Source organism: Globicephala melas, chromosome 7 (assembly GCF_963455315.2).
Source record: "Globicephala melas chromosome 7, mGloMel1.2, whole genome shotgun sequence".
Lineage (NCBI taxonomy): Eukaryota > Metazoa > Chordata > Mammalia > Artiodactyla > Delphinidae > Globicephala > Globicephala melas.
In genome coordinates, this window is record NC_083320.1 from 1,968,710 (window position 1) to 1,987,551 (window position 18,842).

Below are 18,842 nucleotides of genomic sequence, written 5' to 3' on the forward strand. Positions count from 1 at the left end.
AGAACAGACGCTGGGCTTTTCTTTCCTACGACCTTGCCACCCCCCGCGGTGTTTTGTGCTGGAAGGTACACGGTAGACATTTCTGCAATGGAGTCATGTGCCAGGAGGGGTGTCTGAGCAGAGTCAGGAAGGGTCATTGCAGGTTTGCCTCCGGCAGGTTCCCTGAGGTTCCCCAGTGGTTGGCCCACAGACCTGCCTGCTTGCTGGTGGTCACTATGGACAGACAGACAGTGTCAGAGCTAGAAACGCATCATTTCACAAATACTCAGAAGCAGGTCCCTGTGGGCGGGGCAGCCTGGGCCCTCCCCCCGCCCAACCCAGCCGGCCTCTGCAGGCAGCTGGCCATCCAGGACAGAATTTGATCCTAATTTACTGTGCCCTCATGCTTGAAAGTTTTACAACATACACTGAAAACCAACTGCTTTTGAGTTACCATCAAAAACTCTCGTTAATGATCTAAGGGGTCATCTTTAGGTTCTGAACCGGAAGCTAGCTGCCAGCTGATGGCTTTGCTACTGGAAGGTCAGGGTGTCCAGTTTTCAGTGATGCTGATCACTGCATTTGTCCCCGAGCGTGGTAGCCCCACAGTTTTACCCTCCAGGGGCACTGGGGTCAAATTTGGGGTGAGTGGGATGGGGGTGAGAGGTGAGGAACGGAGGCAGAACAAAACTGGGCTCCAGCCCGAAAGGCCTGCGCCCCGGGCAGCTCCGTGTCCAACCCAGGCATCGCCGGCGTCGGGGTGTGTAAGACCTCTCCACTGTCAGCGCACGCCCACGGCCCCGCGGGAACCACGGCCTGTGTCCTCTGGGAGGCGTCGCCCGGTGAAGGCAGGCGTCTGCGCCGTCGTCAAGCTGCTGGAGGCCCAGATCAGAGAGAGGGGAGCCCTGGAGAACCCGCAACGGCAGCAGGAACCGGAGTCCCAGCCTCGCTGGTCCACTTGAGCTCCTTGTTCCTGAGCCTGTGTCCAACCGGACGTCAGATCTCCATGGAATTAGTATTCCCTCCTCTAGAAGCGAGAGAAGCTTCTCTGCGGGATATGATGTGGGGTCGGCCCAGATCACCCCAGCGCAGGGCTCTGCTGTCCCATCACCTGTTACACCCTCGTCCTTGGGGGCCCACAGGAGCTTTAAAAACAACAAGGGATGTTTTCCAAGAAGGGACCTTTTCAGTAACTAAGTAGCCTTTTAACCCCATAAATGCAGCGTTGTGTGGCGTGTCCTTATCTCCGTGAAATGGTTTAATCCCCCACAATACCTACATCAACAATTGACGAATTCTGAAAGACTTCTTTACGATGATGCCGTTCTTTTTAAAAATACTTTTCTAGAAAGCTGGGGAGAGAACGATTCTATTCTATCTCGAATGCATTTTGAGTTATTCACTTTAATTTAGTAGTCAAGCAGACAGTAAAGTTTAAGATAACTTACCTTTCCAGAAAACTACTGGTTTGGATAAAAAGAGATGGTGGCTTAGGGAACTGTGGTTGATTAACTTTTTGAAAAGGTAACAAGGGACAGTTTTGCTAGGGTTGAGGGTTTTTTCCTGTTGGCACAAAGTAGTATTTTTAATTCAAAAATAGCCCCATGAAGGGACCAGGAAAAGACTGAGAGGCCGTACCCACCGGGGGTCTCAGCCTCGACTAAACATAGCGACACAGCCCCACTGGCTTTGGAGACCCTGGGGGAGGGCAGGAGCCACCCACCTGTCAGCAGGGCCACCTCAGGCAGGTGCCCCGTCGCAGAAGCCAAGAGCTGGCATTTCAGTTTATCTGCTGTTTCTCCTGGTCAGACACCCTGATCTGGGGTCATAGTCTGCCTGAGTGATGTTTAAATGTTGTTCAGGTGCCAGGGAACAGGCACTCAGGTGGCCTGGGATGGGTTTGTTATACCCTTTTGCCCATGGAACTGGGGAAAAATGGTAAACTATCTAAACCAACAATTTGTGAAAGAAAAAAATACTGGGACTTCCCTGGTGGCGCAGTGGTTAAGAATCTGCCTGCCAATGCAGGGAACATGGGTTCAAGCCCTGGTCCGGGAAGATCCCACATGCCGCAGAGCAACTAAGCCCGTGCGCCACAACTACTGAGCGCATGCGCCACAACTACTGAAGCCCACGTGCCCTAGAACCCATGCTCTGCAACAAGAGAAGCCACCGCAATGAGAAGCCCGTGCACCGCAACAAAGAGTAGCCCCCGCTCGCCGCAACTAGAGAAGGCCCACGCACAGCAACAAAGACCCAACGCAGCCAAAAATAAATAAATAAAAATCAATCAACACTCATTAAAAAAAAAATACTGATGGTTGGAATACAAAGCAATACAGGAGGAAAAACGTTTACCTTCCTGGGTTTTGCGTGAAGAGGTTGCATTTTAAAACAAGATTCAAACACAGATTCAAACAAGACCCTGTCCCATCAATATAGATTCTTAACTGAAAAACTTAGTCCAGGCACGGGTACAGCCAAGCTGCCCTTTTCCTATCAGCTGGTAGCAAAAGCTTTCCAGAAATTCATAGAAAGAGATTTTGGCAATGTGCATCAGGATTTTTTAAAGTGTTAATGCCCTCTGTGTGTACAAAATCTATGCTTTAAGAGAACTTTAGGATGGTTTGAGCCCTAGGGACCACCAATCCTCAGACCCTGGTTCTGTGGGCTGTCGGGGAGGAGCCTGCTCTTCCAGGACACTCTGGAGCCACCAGAACCCTGGCCCCTTCCTCAGCCGGACCGGGGCCCCTCTGAGGGCGTTTGTGCCAGGACCATTCTCGTTTACGGCCTGGACCTGGCTGTCCGGGGACCAGATGATGGAAGGCCTCTGCCCTGAAGCCCAAGCTTAGAGCAGGCCCGGCGGGCTGCAGGGAGGCGGTGCCGGACCGGCCGGCCTCCAACAGTCACTCAACGGCCCTCTCCCCTCCCCTCTGCTGCCTCTCCCCCCTGTGTTCTCTTCAGACCGCTATCTTGCAGGCCTGGGAGCGCTGCCCCTGCACGCGCAGCCCCTGGTGGGGGCGGAGCGTGTGTCCCCGTCGGTGCACAAGCTGCGGCAGCACCGCCCGCTGGGCCGCACGCAGTCGGCGCCGCTGCCCCAGAGCGCGCAGGCACTGCAGCACCTGGTGGTCCAGCAGCAGCATCAGCAGTTCCTGGAGAAGCACAAGCAGCACTTGCAGCAGCCGCAGCTGCACCTCAGCAAGGTGAGGCCGGGCTGCGGCGGGCGGTGGGGCCTGCGGGCTTGGGCGCGGCTGCAGCGCGCTGTGCGCGTGAAGCGTCTCTTTCCCGGGGGGTTATTCTACTTGGCCCGCACGGTTCTCTGGGGTCTCTTAAGGGCACTTAACCCTCTTAAGCAGACCCGCAGCAGAGAGGCCCCAACGGAGGCACGGGGCCCCCAAAGCACGGGTTCTGAGCCCCTTGGCACTCGTGCCCTGCCCACCTGTTGCAGCAGCCTCGTCGGAAGGGCTCCCGCCCAGAGGTCTGCATCCCTCCACGGTCTGGACGGTCACTCGGGGCCCCCTTCCGGCGGGAAGCAGCGGCGAGGCTAGCGGGGCCCTGCTGGTTATGGGGATGGAGGGGCAGCAGCTCTGAGTGGCTTGTTTCTAATGCTTACATTCGAAGTGAAGCCTCCTTCTGTCAGAGGAGACGAGCCACTTCAGAACGTGGTCCAGCGGTTCCTCCGAAGGTTAACCGTGGAGCGACCACGTTGCCTGGCAGCTCGGGGGCATCTGTCCGGGAGAACTCAGGGTGAGGGCCTGGCCACAAGCACTCACAGCAGCGCTGCTCCGGATGGGTGGGCCGGGAGCAGCCCCCATGCCCATCACATGGTGCGTGATAAACAGCGTGGCACGTCCATACGACGGGACGTTGCTCAGCCACAAAGAGGGAAGAAGCACCGACACAGGCCACACGTGGGTAAACCCCAAAAACATGGTGCTGAGTGAAAAAGACCAGGCACAAAAGACTAATAAACACATGGTGCGTGATTGCATTCACGTGAAACGTCCAGAACAGGCAGACCCATAGACAGAAAGCAGCTTGGTGGTCACCAGGGGCTGGGGGTGCGACGCTTCTTTATGAGAGCGTGGAAGCGTTCTAAAAGCAGCTTATGGTGATGGTTGCAGAACTCTGTAAACATACTAAAAACCACTGTGTTATACAATTTAAAGGGCGTGAATTTTATGCTATATGAATTACATCTCAATAAAGCTGTTAAAAAAATAAGAGGTTGAGGTGATAGGAAGCAACTTTGGGCATTTTCTGAAGGAAACGTGAGAACGCTGGTGGGTCGGGGGCAGCGAGCCCTGATTGTGGACGTGTCTGCTTCCTGTGAAAACTCACCCGTCATTTCCCCTTTCGGGTGGGTCACCTGTGCTCCACTTGTCAGGTGCGCATAGGCCTCTGTCTGCTTCCCTGGGGGATGGAAGGGTCAGGGATGGGAGGGTCCCAGGGACGAGGGAAGGGTCATGTGTCGAGGTGCCCGGCAGGTGGGACGTGCCTGGCAGGTGCAAGGTGGAGAGGTGAGGAGGGACCCCGCCCTCTCCAGGGATGAGGCCAGACGCTCAGGGCAGGCCAAGCCCAGACCCCTGCCGCCCACCAGGTGCTGGGACACAGGCTCACCAGCCCTGCCCCGGAGCCCCCTTGGCTGCGCGGGCTTTCCTACCAGGCAGCACAGGGAGGTGTCAGTAGTGGGAGGGGCCACTGAAGCCAGCCCCCCACTCGGGCAGGAAAGGCCCCTGGTCAGGGTGGACGAGCGGGGCATCGCCAAGTGTCAGAAGCGTCAAAGGCACTTCACGTCACCTTCCTAATACTGACGGGCTTCTTTTCTTTTTTTTTTTTTTTTTTCTGCGGTACGCGGGCCTCTCACTGCTGTGGCCTCTCCCGTTGCGGAGCACAGGCTCCGGACGCGCAGGCTCAGCGGCCATGGCTCATGGGCCCAGCCGCTCCACAGCATGTAGGATCTTCCCAGACCGGGGCACGAACCCGTGTCCCCCGTATCAGCAGGCGGACTCTCAACCACTGCGCCACCAGGGAAGCCCCCAACCGGCTTCTTATTGTACTACGTCATTGACCGAGTGATGGATGGGTAGGAGGTTCTAGGGAGACAGGAAGCACCTGTCCGTGTGTGGTGCCTTCTTCACAGAGGGAGTTAGAAGCTGGCTGATCCCCTGGGTTTTGTTCTGAGTGATTTGCCATAGCGAACGACAGTTGGCTGAAGTGTTTGTACGCTGTTCCCCTGGGATGCTCAGGGAGCTGACAGTCACATCTAGTACCGCCAGCACTGACCTTTCTGCCCTTCATCTCCGGGGGCTTGTACCCTGACGGCCCCCGAGCGGCTCCCTGCAGCCCTGGCCAGCGTGCGCCGGGATGGCAGCCATTCCTCGCGTGCTTCACTGCTTGTTCAGCCTCCACTGTGAATACGAAAACGGGGCCTCGTTTGTTTGCGTGTCTAATGGTGAGTGTACCCAATGCCCTTTAAATACTGGCCTGCTCACCAGTTAGGTCTGGGCCCTGAACTCTAGTCTGGCTTTTAGAAGCTTCTTGTTATGAACGTGGCTTACATCTGTTCTCGTTTAATCGATGAGAGGGTGCTCCCGAGATCCTAAGGGTCTTTGGGAGACAAAGAGCTGCTGCATTTGTCCCGTCTGCTGCGGCATCACCGCCGACACCTCCGCTGTCGCACTCACTCGCAGCGAGCCTTCCTTCCTCTCACGGAGCCAGATCTGCTGAGTGACCGGCCCAGCCTGTGGATGCAGAGCTGCGTTTCACAGATGGACAGGGAGAGAAACAGACCTCTGCCTGTGGCCATGGCCCAAGGAGACTGGCTGCACACACACCGGTGTCACTGCTGAGAGAAGACCCCTGGCAGGTGTGTGGCAGGCCCTTCGGCGTCACAGGGAGGCCGCCACGTAGGGACAGCCCTCCCCCCCACCCCAGTGTGGAGTTTCCGCCCCCCGAGAGGTGCTGCATCCTGCCAGGCCCTGCCAGGACGGGCCGCAGGGATGGGGGTCGTGCCCCTGGGATCCCTGACAGTGAAGCTGCAGGGGGAAGGGCGGGGACACTCCTCACCCAGGCCGACCTGGGAGGCGAGGGCGAGTGTGCCCGGGCTGGGGGCAGGAACCCCACCACACGGGACAGAGGACGCACGTGGAAACCTGAGGCTTGCACATCCAGCCCTTGAACCCCTCTGCCCGTCATTCATGGAAAGAAGTAGAACACAGCCCACAGACCTCGCACTGACGTCCGCAGGCAACACGATCACACCACCCCAACCCCTGACGGCCCGGCTCCACGCCGACGGACACACGCCCGACCTGAGGGCCCCGCGGGGGGCACCGCCCACGTCTCTCCTGAGGGGGCAGCCCTCCTCCACCTCCAGGGCACTTTACAGAGTACGTGGACTCTCCCGAAATGTCAGCCTCGTACAGGACACCTGAAGACAAATTCTCACCTATAGCTGGACCCAAATCAGACCAAAAAGGCCACGAGTGGCGTTATTGGAACAATGGAGGAAACTTAAATACAGGTCACCGGGATCATACACAGTTACTAAGTTCACACGTAACACACAGTGGGTACGGGTACTGAATTCATCTGTGGAACACAGCAGATACAGCAGGTACGGTTGCTAAGCCCGTCCCTCAAAGCCCCACGGTGGACAGTTTCCCCGGGGTTCTGGGGAGAGCGTCGTGCTGACACGTCTGCCGGCTGGCTCCGGCAGCCCGACAGCCCGCCGTGGGTCAGCAGAAGGACAGGCGCCTCTGCCTGTTTCCATGGCCGCCGTCCGCTGACGTCCAGGCGAAGGGCATGTGAAGGGTCTTGCACTGTTCTCGAAACCGCGCTGTAGGTTTGGATTTGGAAGGAAGGTGCCGGAAGAGAGCGAGGACTGAGCTTCTGTCCACAGTGCACCTTCCCGTGGCTGCTCTCCTCGTCTCCTCGGTGATCATGTTCTCAGCTTTGTCACAACCCCGTTTCCTCCCGGACGACGAGGACCCTCTACCCTTCGGTCGCTGCTCCCGGGGCCTCCACCTCCACTGCGTCCCCGGATATACTTACCCACTCAGGGGCCGCCTGCCGTAGGGCCTGGAGCAGGCCTGGCGTCCTGAGGACCAGGCGCAGCCTCCGGGTGACCCCCCTGCAGGCCACCTTCGGGCCACGGCGCGCGGCCTCCCTCCCGACAGAGACCTTGCTTCTCCAAGTCCCCTGCAGGGGCCTCGGCCTCCCCTGCGGGAGCCTCTCTCCTGCCCCCTCTGTCCACGTGGCGTCCCCACCTCCCCCGAAGTACCCACTCCCCGGCCCTCAGCCGCCCGGGCTCCCTCCGCGAGCCTGGCCTGGAGCATCTGTGCTCCCCGCTTCCGTTTTCCATCTGCCCCGCCCTCCCCTCACTGTGCCAGGACCCACCTCTCTGCTGACCTTCGGCCCCCTCCTGGCTGAGCCCCCAAGGGTCATTTCCCTGCAGGCAGTCCCCTGACCCTTTGGGACCTTTCCACGGAGCGGAGAGGAGGTTGCCACCCGCTCTGAGAAAGCGCCTCCGGGACCTTCACCTGGAGGGTGAAGTCCGTGGTGTGGCCCCGCCCCACGCCCGCCCCTGCTGTCCGCCCCGCCCCTGTCCCCGTGCCCTCTCCCCGGCCTCCACCGCGCTGTCCACTGTTGCCAATTCTTTCACACCCTTGCCGTCCAGCGCATCGCAAGGGGCCTTGGCCACTCCCATACCCGTCCTGGCTGCTGTCCCCCCTTCCTGTTTCCCTCCCCACCCCTCTGCCGTGGCGTCCTCTCACCGGGTCTGTTCCCCAGCCACCTTCCCAGGCCCCACGCTCAATAAACCTCCCACAAACCCCACCCTGTTACCTATCAGACTCTGCGCCAGGCCCTGGGGGACAGCGGAAACGAGAGAGCTTTGACCCCGTGGGTCTTAAAGCCAAGGCTTATAACGCCATTTGCTGAGGTTTCGAGGCACCTGCGGACATGCCGGGGCCCGGGAGAGGCCCAGCGCCCTCTTCTGGCAGAGGTGGGTCCTCCATGCCTCAACCCAGCCCCAGTGGAGGGGCAGGCGGGGGGGGGGGGGGGGGGGTGCGGGGCAGGCACAGTCTGGCCCCGAGTGGACTCTGTCCAGGCACGAAGTTCATCGTGGGGCCTTGTGGACTCCAGGTGTGTGGGAAGCAGATGGGATTGACAGATCTCAAAATCATCAGAAACAGACTTTCAAAACACTTTTTTTTTTGATGAACCACGGTGAGAAATCTGTCGAAGCGCCTGGATGTGAGGTTGCCGGATGGTTTACTAGAGTTTTGAGCCTGTCTGCCAGCCAGCACCCTCCCGCCCCGGCTTCCTCTCCACTCACACCCCATCGCCTTCCGCTGAAGCGGCGCTGACCTGCTCCCGGAGCTGTGGCCACCTTGTTCCGGCTGGACTGGGACTTCCTGATGAGAAGCTGCCATGGGCAGGTGTAAAGAAAGGGCCGGGGGTCCCCACGGCTTGGCTTTCGTAGGTTGCTTTCCTTTACAGTGTTCATTACAGACAACTTAGGGGATGATCACATAAAAGAAACCCCTAGCCCAGTCAAAACTCTATTTTCTCAGCAAAGTAAGGCAGGTGCTGAGGAGGGTATCTATAGCTCAGTCTTCCTCTGGGGCTGAGCCCTGCTACCCGCCGGGTACAGCTGACCCCTGGCTGGTTACAAGCTAATGGAATACCAGCACTGGCACAGGTGTCCCGAATCCATCCCTCGTGGGCCAGGCTTCACTGCATCCAGGTGTGGGTGAGGGCACAGGTGGCTCTGTAAGGACTTTTTAAAATACAAACGCCCAGGACGAGAAAACACTAGGCTTCCTGGAAGACCTCGGTTTCCTTCTAGAAACAGAGTCAGGAGTGGTGGCAAGATTCGTTCTCCCCTGCAGGGCAGGTCTCTCGCATGGCAGGGACCTAAACAGGGGCTTTCGAGAGCTTCGCGTCTCCTTAAAGCCCCGAAACCAGTCACATCTGCCCCACAGCGAATGGACGGATCGTGCGTGGAGAGCGACCTTCAGGCCGGGGGCTTTGAAATTTGGGGCACGTTCTTCCACAGTTTACAGAAAGTCAAGCAGTTCAGGTATTAATTTGCTCTGAGACATTCCTTGTGCCCGAGTCCCCGCGTCAGAGGAGGGGTCCCCGCGTCAGAGGAGGGGCCCCCGCGTCACAGGAGGGGGCCCCGCGTCACAGGAGGGGCCCCCGCGTCTGTTCCTCTTTCTCAGCTTCCTCCCAGCTCACCACTTCCCCTCAGGCCGGGCACGGCCGAGACCTCTGTGCCCCCAGCACCTGTCTGTCTTCTGGCCCCCGTGCCCAGGGCAGCAGACTCGTCACCCGAGACCCAGGGCGCCATCCTGGACGGCCCTCCCTCTGCAGTGTCCCGGGCCTGGACATGCTGCCCCCTTGCTGCTGCATGGCCCTGTCCTTCCCCCACGTCGCAGCGGCTAGGGCAGGCCCTTGTCCTCCCAGGCCCTGGCGGGCCGGCCGACCACAGCGCCTACTTCTGGGCTGCACGTCTGCTGGTCCCCCGCACGCCGGGCCAGGTCCCCGCCTCGTCCCTGTCGGGCCGGCCCTTGCTGTCCTGCGGCCCCCGGTGTGCTGGCCTTGCTGGCCTTGCTCACTTTCCACCTTGACCCTCCCACTCCCTGGACGGCTCATTCACTTACCCAGTCGTTCAGGTGAACGTTTAATGGATAATTACCACGTGCCCCGTGGGTAAGTCAGCAGTGGCCCCTACCCTCACCTGAACGGCTGCAGGTCAGGCGGCCATGTAAACGGCAGCTGCAGAGCTGCAATGACTCCTGTGGCTGGAAAAGCCTGGGGGTGCGGACGCAGGTGAGCATCACCTAGCCTCCACCCGGAAGGCCAAAGGACGCCTCCCGGAGAAGACTGGAGGTCTAAGGGGTGTCGAGGCGTCAGCCCAGGGGCGTCCGGGAGGGAGGGAAGCCGTGGGGAGCCCGTCAGGAGGAAACTGCAGTGATGTCAGGACGGCCATGGCGTGGTGGAGGGGAGGGTGAGCGGGGCCGACGGCAGAGGAGCAAAGTAAGGATGAGAGGAAGAGTTGCAGGGGCTTAGGCAGGGTGGTGGCACGTTGAGAGCCCACTGTCACTGCCACACGGAGGTGGACGGGACAGGGGCCTCAGAAGGCCGTGGCTGTGATCTAGCAGGAGATGCAGGCTGCCCGGTGCAGGACGGGAGCAGAGCGTGAGGATGGAGAGAAGTGTGCTCTCCAGAGACGTGAGATGGGCAGTGCTGGGCAGGCACGGAAGGGGGAGGGCCAGCGAGAGCCGGTGCCCCGGGGGTCCGTGCTGAGCCAGGATGCGTACCAGGCCGTCGGGCGGTGGGTCTGGGGATGAGGAGCGAGGCCCGGGCCGGGCACCTGCGTCTGGGGGTTACCGGCGTGTGGGACCTTCAGCAGGGAAAGGACCGCGCTGCTGAGGAGCGTGGTGTCCGGGCAGCAGGCCCAGGGCAGACCGGACAGTGAGGCGTGAGTGGGCGCAGAGGCCAGGGGAGAGCAGGGGAGCCACGTGTGCCCCGTCGGGGGCTGGCAGGCAGGGTCATCACGGCGTCTGGGACGCGCGTGTTCTTGAGGTGGCAGGGGAGGGGCACGGGCGAGGTTTCTCCCAGCAGCTGTGACCGCGAAGGAAGGAGGCCTCCCTCTTCACGCCCAGGCGTGGACGTGGGTCCACACCTGTAACTTGCATTGCACTTCGCTGTGCCAGGCACACACGTGCTTAAGAGCAGGTACCAAATGCCGGGCTGTGTCCTTTCTCAGCACCTCGGACAGCACCTGCCACCCGTGTGTGTGTGTGTGTGTGTGTGTGTGTGTGTGTGTGTGTGTGTGTGTGCACGTCTGTGTGGGTGGGTGTGCGTGCGTGCGTGTGTGTGTAACAGCGTCCTCAGGTTGGCCCGTGTTTCTGAGGTGTGGGCTTTGTGTGTGCGTGTGCACATGCGTGTGTGCACATACGTGTGTGTGCGTGTGTGTGTGTGTAACAGCGCCCTCAGAGGCTGGCCCCGGTGTTTCTGAGGTGTGGGCTTTGTGTGTGCGCGTGTGCGTGCATGCGTGCGCGTGTGCGGGCGTGCGCGTGTGCCAGCGCCCTCAGAGGCTGGCCCCGGTGTTTCTGAGGTGTGGGCTTTGTGACCAGCCTTTTCCTGTCCCGTGATCTCGCTCGCCCCACGTCACACCGCACTCCGTCCCCACCCTCTGTGCTGCAGATCATCCCCAAAGCGAGCGAGCCGGCCCGGCAGCCCGAGAGCCACCCCGAGGAGACCGAGGAGGAGCTGCGCGAGCACCAGGCCCTCCTGGAGGAGCCGTTCCTGGACCGGCCCTCAGGGCCGAAGGAGGCGCACACGCTGGCAGGGGTGCAGGTGAAGCAGGAGCCCGTTGAGAGCGACGAGGACGACGTGGCGCCGGGCCAGCGGCAGCCCACGGAGCAGGAGCTGCTGTTCAGACAGGTGACCCTGCTGAGCAGGGCCGGGCCCCGGGGGCGGTGCCCTCCTCCACACCCGCCGCCCAGGCCCCGTCTCCCTGGCGATGCGGGAGGGAGGTGTGGTGCGACGTCTGTGTTATAGCGGGTCACGCCCAGGGCCACCAGCCCTTTGCCCGCTGTGGGCACTTACGCGCCTGCTTTCCGGCTAAGCACAGGCCCTGAACTCCTTAGGGATGCTTTTCCTTCAGGTTCACAGGCTGTAGCTGAACACGGATGCACGTGCTGGTGGGATCAGCATAAACGTGGGGAGGGAGGCTGGTTTGTTAACTGATCAGAAAGCTGGGTGGCATCTGATCAGGAGCCAGGACCTCGGGGGCCAAGAAGCCACCAGCGACCAGCCTTACAGGTGCAGCACAGCAGCCTGGCCCGGGTATCCAGAGCGGGTCAGGTTCCCTGGCACTGACATGCAATGAACAAACTCACAAGACTGATGACTAAATCTGAGGGATGATTCATTGACTTTGAGTGAAAAGGAAAACTGCCAGGTCAGGGAAACGCTAGCGCGGCCGGCCAGCAAGTCGGAATCCGGCCCAGGGCATCTGAGGAGTGGGATCTGATATCTAATCGTGTCCTTCATCGGTGCTGGAGCTCAGCACCCGACGTGCAGGGCCCCGGCTTGCCCACCCCCTCCTTGCTGGGCCCTTGCTGGGCCTTGCTGCCCACCCCCTCCTTGCTGGTGCCGGCTGCCCAGCCAAGCTCCTCCTCTGGCCCGGCAGCCCAGGCCAGGCGCCTCTGCTGCTCGTCTGCCCACCCGGGGGCATCTGGACTGGGGCGGGAGGTGACACACGGGATCAGCTCATAGGTTTCTCTGGAGACCCCGCACAGGCCGCAGCTCAGCCCTCTCTGCGGGCTCCACACGCCAGGGCGGGCACCGCGGGTGGCTGGCGCTGTGTTGCTTTTCTTATTTGTCATTCGGAGGGCAGCCGGTCTCCTGTCTCGGGCCACAGCCTCAGCGCTAAACACCACTCTGCAAAGTGCACGGGAACCAATGCTTAATGAAAACAGGGAGGTCCCAGCAGGAGGAAGCCGCTGTCTTTTGTGCTGTGCAGACTCCTGCAGGTGACGGGGCCTGAGCTGGGGCCTTGTTCCCGTGCTGGGGGGCGTGGGCCTCGCACGTTTTTGAAGGAAGCCAGCCTCTCATTATAACTGGAATTCAGCTTGCTGTTCGTACGCTCGTATGAAATTGGAAGGCGTTGCGACAATTTTTTAGGGCTAGTGTCTTGTCAATGATAAAGTGGCCAGCGTTCACTAAGGAAAATTATCCTCGTTGTACTCCAAGCCTGAGACAGTTATCAGAAACACCTGCTTTCTGTGTGCTTTGGGGAACCACAAGCAGAGCCCCTCTCGGGGGAGCTTGGTGCACACGCAACAACGTGCAGGTCTCAGCTTAAGACGGGCACCACATTCTGTAGGCGGCTCGTATCTGGAGAGACTGGGCGCCCCGTCAGCAGAAGGGGAGGAAGCGCCTGGGAGGGGCTCCGGGCTCTCTCCTCTCCACTCTGCTTCCTAAAGGCAGGAGGTCAGGAGCCCGGACAGAGGCCGCCCCCAGGGCCGCGGCACAGCCATGGGCCCTTGTCCAGGGGGTCTGCTGCTCACCGAGGCCCGCGCTTCCCAAAGGACAGCGTTTCCCCCAGGAACAAGGGCAGGGCTGGCCGTGGAGCCTGCAGTCGCCCAGGAGCCCTGCTTTCTCCAGCACCTCTGAACAGGGTGTCCTGCCCTCCCCTCCGTGGCCGCCCGGGGAGGAAGCCCCCGCTCCCCGCGCTTCTGGCAGGGGCTGGGCGGCCGCCCGCACCGCTGGTACCTCCACCTCTCCCCTGACTCCACCCCAGATCCAGCACCCACCTCCCCGTGGGCGCAGCGCCTCTCTCCCGCGCAGCCCACGGTCCCCGTGGCGTCTTCCTGTGTGTGCTTGTCCGCTGGCTCAGAGTCCAGAGCAGGGAAGGGGTGATGGGGGGGCCTGTCCAGCTTCAGCAGAGGGGCTGTGGCTCCCTGCTTCCGAGCCCTAGAGTCTCATCCGGCGGAGGCCCTTTGGTTTGCAAACTTCCCGCTTTCGGACCTTTTGGCATTCTCACAGAAGCCCGTTCTTCACATGGAAGATACCTTCTGTGAAAAAGGAGCTTGTAAAGTGTGTGTTTAACCCACCCACTTTTACTCTGGTTATTTTTGGCTAAAGTGGGGTCCGGGGGATTGCGCTCTGGGTCCAAGCCTCGGAGAGGTGCACCCACACCCCCCGGCCCTGACGCCCAGACCGCTGGGCCCTGGCCGTCTCTGCCTCAGCCGTCCTTCCCGTCCTGGCGTGAGGACGTGTGAGACCAGGAGAGGGAAGAGGTCGGGGATGGAGAAGAAGTCGCATTTCCGCCGTGATGTGCTTTTCATCCAAGTTTCTGGCGTGCAGACCAAGTGGTCCTGGTCGAAACCAGACTGGCCGGGAGTGCTGTCGAGCCCCGTCGGCGTGGCTTCCTGCGCCAGTGCCTTTCTTCACACCTCCGAGCCCCGCCCCGAGCACCCTCTGCCCGGCCGCCCTGCCTCCCTGGGTGCCACCTCCTCAGGGACCCCCCGCGGCCCCCCGGCTGGGCCGGGCCTCCCTGTCAGCCCTGACCGGACTCGCCGGGCGTCTCCGCTGATGGTCTGTCTTCCCACGGGGATGTCCGGTCTGGTCGGGGCCAGCGCAGGCTGTCCACCCGGTGCCACCCGAGGGCCAAGGGCCGGGTGGATGAGCGACTTGGGAGGAGGGGACACACGTAGCCCTCCAGCCAGGGGCAGGAGCTGCCTGGAAGCAACAAAAATGGCTCTTGTCTCCTCTCCCCCAGCAAGCCCTCCTCCTGGAGCAGCAACGGGTCCACCAGCTGAGGAGCTACCAGGCGTCAATGGAGGCGGCCGGCATCCCCGTGTCCTTCGGCAGCCACCGGCCTCTGTCCCGAGCGCAGTCCTCCCCCGCGTCCGCCACCTTCCCCATGTCTGTGCAGGAGCCCCCGACCAAGCCGCGGTTCACCACAGGTAACGTGGGGCAGGGGGTCGGGGCTGTGGCCCGGGCAGACGTGAGGGGGCGGGAGGCGCCACTGCGGGGCCTGCGCGGGCCGGGCGGCTTCCTGTCCGCGGTCAGCAGGGCAGCGACCTTGCCCTTTCTCATCCTTCCCGACCTCGAACTGAGTGCTCGGCCAGGACCTCGCCTGTGAGGCCCAGGTGACCCCGTGCAGTGTTTGCGCATCGCGTGAGAGCAGGGCTCGGCCAGCCCTGGACGCTTGCTCTCTGCACCGAGCTGTCCTCCACCTGTGCTGCCTCACTGCCCCGCCCGGCCGGGGAGAAGTCTGCGGGCAGGACCCTCTGCCTCCGCCTGAAGGGCGCTCCCTGCAAGTCAGGGCTGAGAACGGTAGCCAAGTGAGGCATCCCCCAGGGTCTGAGGCACTGGCCTCTGTCGGGCCGAGGCTGCTCCCGGGGCAGCCTCCACCCTGCCCCACCCCGCCTGGGACGGGAGGGTGGCCGGGATAGCGCCTCACATGTTCTCATCTAACTCATTGGATGTTTCTTCTTGGTGGCACGTTAAGGTAAAGTTATCTAAATACACAACAGTTTCATCCTCCTCCAAACAGTTCTCATAAAACGCCCTGTTTTTCTGCACACTGGGATGTGCAGACGTGGCCGTGTTCTCTCTGTCAGGTCTCAGGATACTGCTCACATTCAGGGAAAAGTTTCATAGTCAGTATCTCCAGAAGTTAAGTTCTTGCTTTTCAGAAGGAAAACCAGAAAACTGCCAAGTATCACCAATAGGATCAGCAGGTGACTCTTTAAAGTGTGAGGCCCTGGCCATTGGCTGAGGTAGGTCCATTGTTAGAAGGGCGCAGCTCCCGTGACAGACCCCAGGACCACAGTGGAAACGCTCCCGTGTCAGATGTGCCCCCGGGCGGTCAGCGGTCCCACCAGGGAGCCTGCGGGCCGGCATGACGTCACCAGCAGTGGCCCGGCCGCTGGACCCTGCTCTGTTGATGGACCTCCTTAGTTTGTCTTCGTTATCAGTTTTTTTTTAATGTATAAAACAGTGCATACTCACTGTAAGAAAGCACACATGGGAGTTCCCTAGCGGTCCAGTGGCTAAGACACCGCGCTCCCAAGGCAGGGGCCCTGGGTTCTATCCTCGGTCAGGGAACTAAGATCCCACGTGCTGCAACTAAGAACCGGCGCTGCCAAATAAATAAATAAATACTTAAAAAAAAAAAAAAAGGACATGTGATGGAAACCTGAGAAGCTAACGGGTGCCCCAACCCTGCCCCCCGGAGGAGCCATTGTCGGCGTTCAGGTCACATCTCCTGGGTTGTTTCTGCGCGTAGCCAGGCAGACAGGTAGACACAGACGTTGTGCATTTTACGAAGCCAGGACTCTGGGGCCCCTGCACTGCTGTCGGCCATTCTTGGCGTCTTCCGAGCCCACGCGCGTCTGCCCAGCATGCTGGCCGCTCCCCGCTCACTCTGCAGGCCGGCTCTGCTGCCGTTTCCCGTCTGTGAAAGGGGATGACAGTGGCATCACCTTGAAGTTCCTGGCCTCGTGGCCAGTAAACGTCAGGAGGCGATTTTATCACCACGACGATGCTGTGGAGGGGCGGGTGGCCGTGTCGTGGCACTGATGGGCCTCTAAGCTGTGCACATACATACGTCCGTGCCGTCCACGTAGACGTGTGTGTGCATCTGTTACGCGCTACCAGGCACACCCTCGTTAGCGCACTGACTGTAAACCTGCCCCTGTCCTACTGCTTTTTTACCAGAAGTCCAAGCCCACTCTCCCCTGTCCCACCGCTCAGTTTTGCTGGTGGATCCAGAATCCCTCCAATGCAAGGGGACTGACTCCCATTAGCCCAACTTCTAAGAGACTGAGCGAGGAGGCTCGGGCACTGCCGTGTCCAGCTGGACCTGTAGGAACAGGCTCACCTCGAAGCTCGTTCCCCCGGAGGCTGGTGCTAATGCCTCCACTTGGCAGCATCAGACATGGAGAAGGAGCGGCCGTGGGCCTCTGACTCTGCGGCCCCTGCTCTTTGCCTGGCGCTCCCTCCCTTCTCCACCTGAACGAGCAGGTGTTAGTGACAGGTGCCAGTGGCTGCCAGGGCGTCCACTCACCCAGCCACCTTCCCACTGTCCCAACCCTGGGAGACCAGGTGTGTGACTGTGCTGTGTCGGGGACAACAGGGCCGCCTCCTGGCAGATGTCACCAGGGGCTGACCCCCCCCCCCCCCCGCCCCAGGAGGGGCACGGCACGGGGGGGCTCCTGGTGGAAGCTGAAGGTGACCACACCCACCCGCCCCCCCCCCCCTTCTCCAGACATGCAGGTTCCACCACCTTCCACGCAGCTGCCAGGTGACATCAGTCACTTTGATCAGCTGGAAGGGCCACCGCCGCAGCTTCCCTGCGGCGGAGCCCAGGCTGGTGAGGCTGCGGCACTTCCCTCCTGAGGGCGACCCCGCCGCTGGGCCGGCTCTGTGCTGGGCACCCTCAGGCTTGAACAGCTTCCAGCGCTGTCCCAAGCGGAGAGTGCAGAGCTGGGGAGTGAGTGCGAGTTCCTGGACTCCTCCATTTACGTCCGTTTCTAGGGTGATTTTAAATGTGCTTGCGTCCGTGTGTGTGTGCGAGCGCGTATGTGAGCTCCACGCGCCTGCCCAGCTGCTCTGCAAGGTTCTGAGGGCAGAACTGAGCCTCTGGGCCCCAAGAACCTTGGACGGATCTCAGTCCACAAGGTTGAACCGCTCGATAGAGAAGTCCCCTGACAGAGAGACTCGAGTTTTGGACCCAAATCTCCCTTGTTTCTGGGTCAGCGCAGTCCCCTGGACGTGAGTGCCACAGGGCTCACAGCCGAGAGACCTGGGGGCGGGCCGCCTGCCTTCTCGGTTCTTCCTGCCTCGCCTGCCCCCCGCACCGCAGGCCGCTCAGCTCCCTCCACACCCTGGGTGGCGGGGACTCTGACCGTTGGCGAGTGCCGTGAGCGGGCGGTGGGCGGGGGCAGCTGCCCGGGACCCCGAGGGCTCGTCTGACGGCGGCCGCCTCCACCTCTGCCGCAGGCCTCGTGTACGACACGCTGATGCTGAAACACCAGTGCACGTGTGGGAACACCAACAGCCACCCCGAGCACGCCGGGCGCATCCAGAGCATCTGGTCCCGGCTGCAGGAGACCGGCCTTCGAGGCAGATGCGAGGTGAGGCCCGCCCCGCGGGCAGCAAGGAGGACGGCCCACGCGGGCGAGTGAGCCAGGGCTTGAGCGGGGGAGGCCTGGGGGAGGACACGGGCCCTGCAGGCGGGCGCACGGGCCTGGCTTCCGGAGGAATGCCGAGCTCTCCTGTCCTGCACCTCCTCTCGCACGCTCCTGTTCTCTGGGAAGCCAGCCCCTAGCCAGGCTCCCCGTCAGCACCCGGGTCACACGGCCAGGCCGTCCCAAGGGCCTCTGCCGCAAGGGCGGGGTCTGGGGGATCCGTCATCCCGTTGGCTTTCCCTTGGAAGTTCTCTTACTCGATTTTTTCCGAGAGCCTCTCCCAGGGTGCGGGGAGCCTCCGGACCCCGAGGCAGGGAGGGTGCGCGGGCCGGTCTGGTCTGCTTGGCGTTGGTTCCCAAGCGCAGCACTGCCCCTGCCTCTACCCCTCTGAGCGGCAGGCCCTCACGTCTGTCCCTGCCACCTGGCAAGGGGACCACGCTGCCTGCCGACAAGGCGGGCTGAGCTGCCTCTGTTCCGGCCCGTCGGGGCCTGGGACTCACGCTGCCCACCCACCGTTGCGGTGGCCCCAGGCCCGTGAGGACAGGAAGGCTCTGCTGAAGGACCGCTGAGCCTCCTCCATCCTTCTGATGGGGGAGAGACATTTCCTGGCATGCGGCCATCAAGAGGGTCTTGAGCTCTGGGGTGAGAGGAAGCAGAGGACCGTTTGTGCGGGTGCACGGGGAGGGGGGTGGGGGGAGCTCCAGGCCGTGGGCGCCACAGCATCGTCATCCGTGGAGCGGGGCAGGTGGCACCCCCTCCCAGGAGCCCTCTAGGACAGTGGCAGCCAGCCCCCCACGTGCCCACCAAGTGGGGGCCTGCTGTCTCCCCACACACTGGGAACCCCGTGAAGCCGGGGATGGGGAGCAGGGTGGCGTGTGCTGCCCTACAGCGTGGCCCTGGAAAGCTAGAGCCCCGTGGATGAGCAGAACGTCCGCGTCCGTCCTTCACAGCCCAGTGCAGCCCGTCTGGAGGGCGGGCGTGGCCCGAACCCCACTCTGCCCCCCATCCAGCCCCCCTTCCCCAGAAGCCAGTATTTAGGAGTTGAGGTCAGTTGTCCCGCGTGACCCCATCTCTCTGCCAGTTTATGGCGATACATGGTGTTTGGAGGGGAAAGCATGGGGCCTGGGTCCAGAATCCTGT

General features: G+C 61.5%; 1 protein-coding gene across 6 annotated transcripts in view; it reads left to right on the forward strand.

Moving 5' to 3' along the window:
* Window positions 1–18,842, forward strand: part of HDAC4 (histone deacetylase 4) — a 287,553-nt gene that overhangs the window by 221,971 nt on the left and 46,740 nt on the right. For all 6 annotated transcript variants that reach the window (XM_060301614.1, XM_060301612.1, XM_060301615.1 and 3 more), the window contains 4 exons: window positions 2,944–3,182; window positions 11,200–11,439; window positions 14,285–14,471; window positions 17,515–17,648. In XM_060301614.1, coding sequence (XP_060157597.1) covers window positions 2,944–3,182; window positions 11,200–11,439; window positions 14,285–14,471; window positions 17,515–17,648 — 800 coding nt within the window. The remainder of the gene's footprint in view (window positions 1–2,943; window positions 3,183–11,199; window positions 11,440–14,284; window positions 14,472–17,514; window positions 17,649–18,842) is intronic.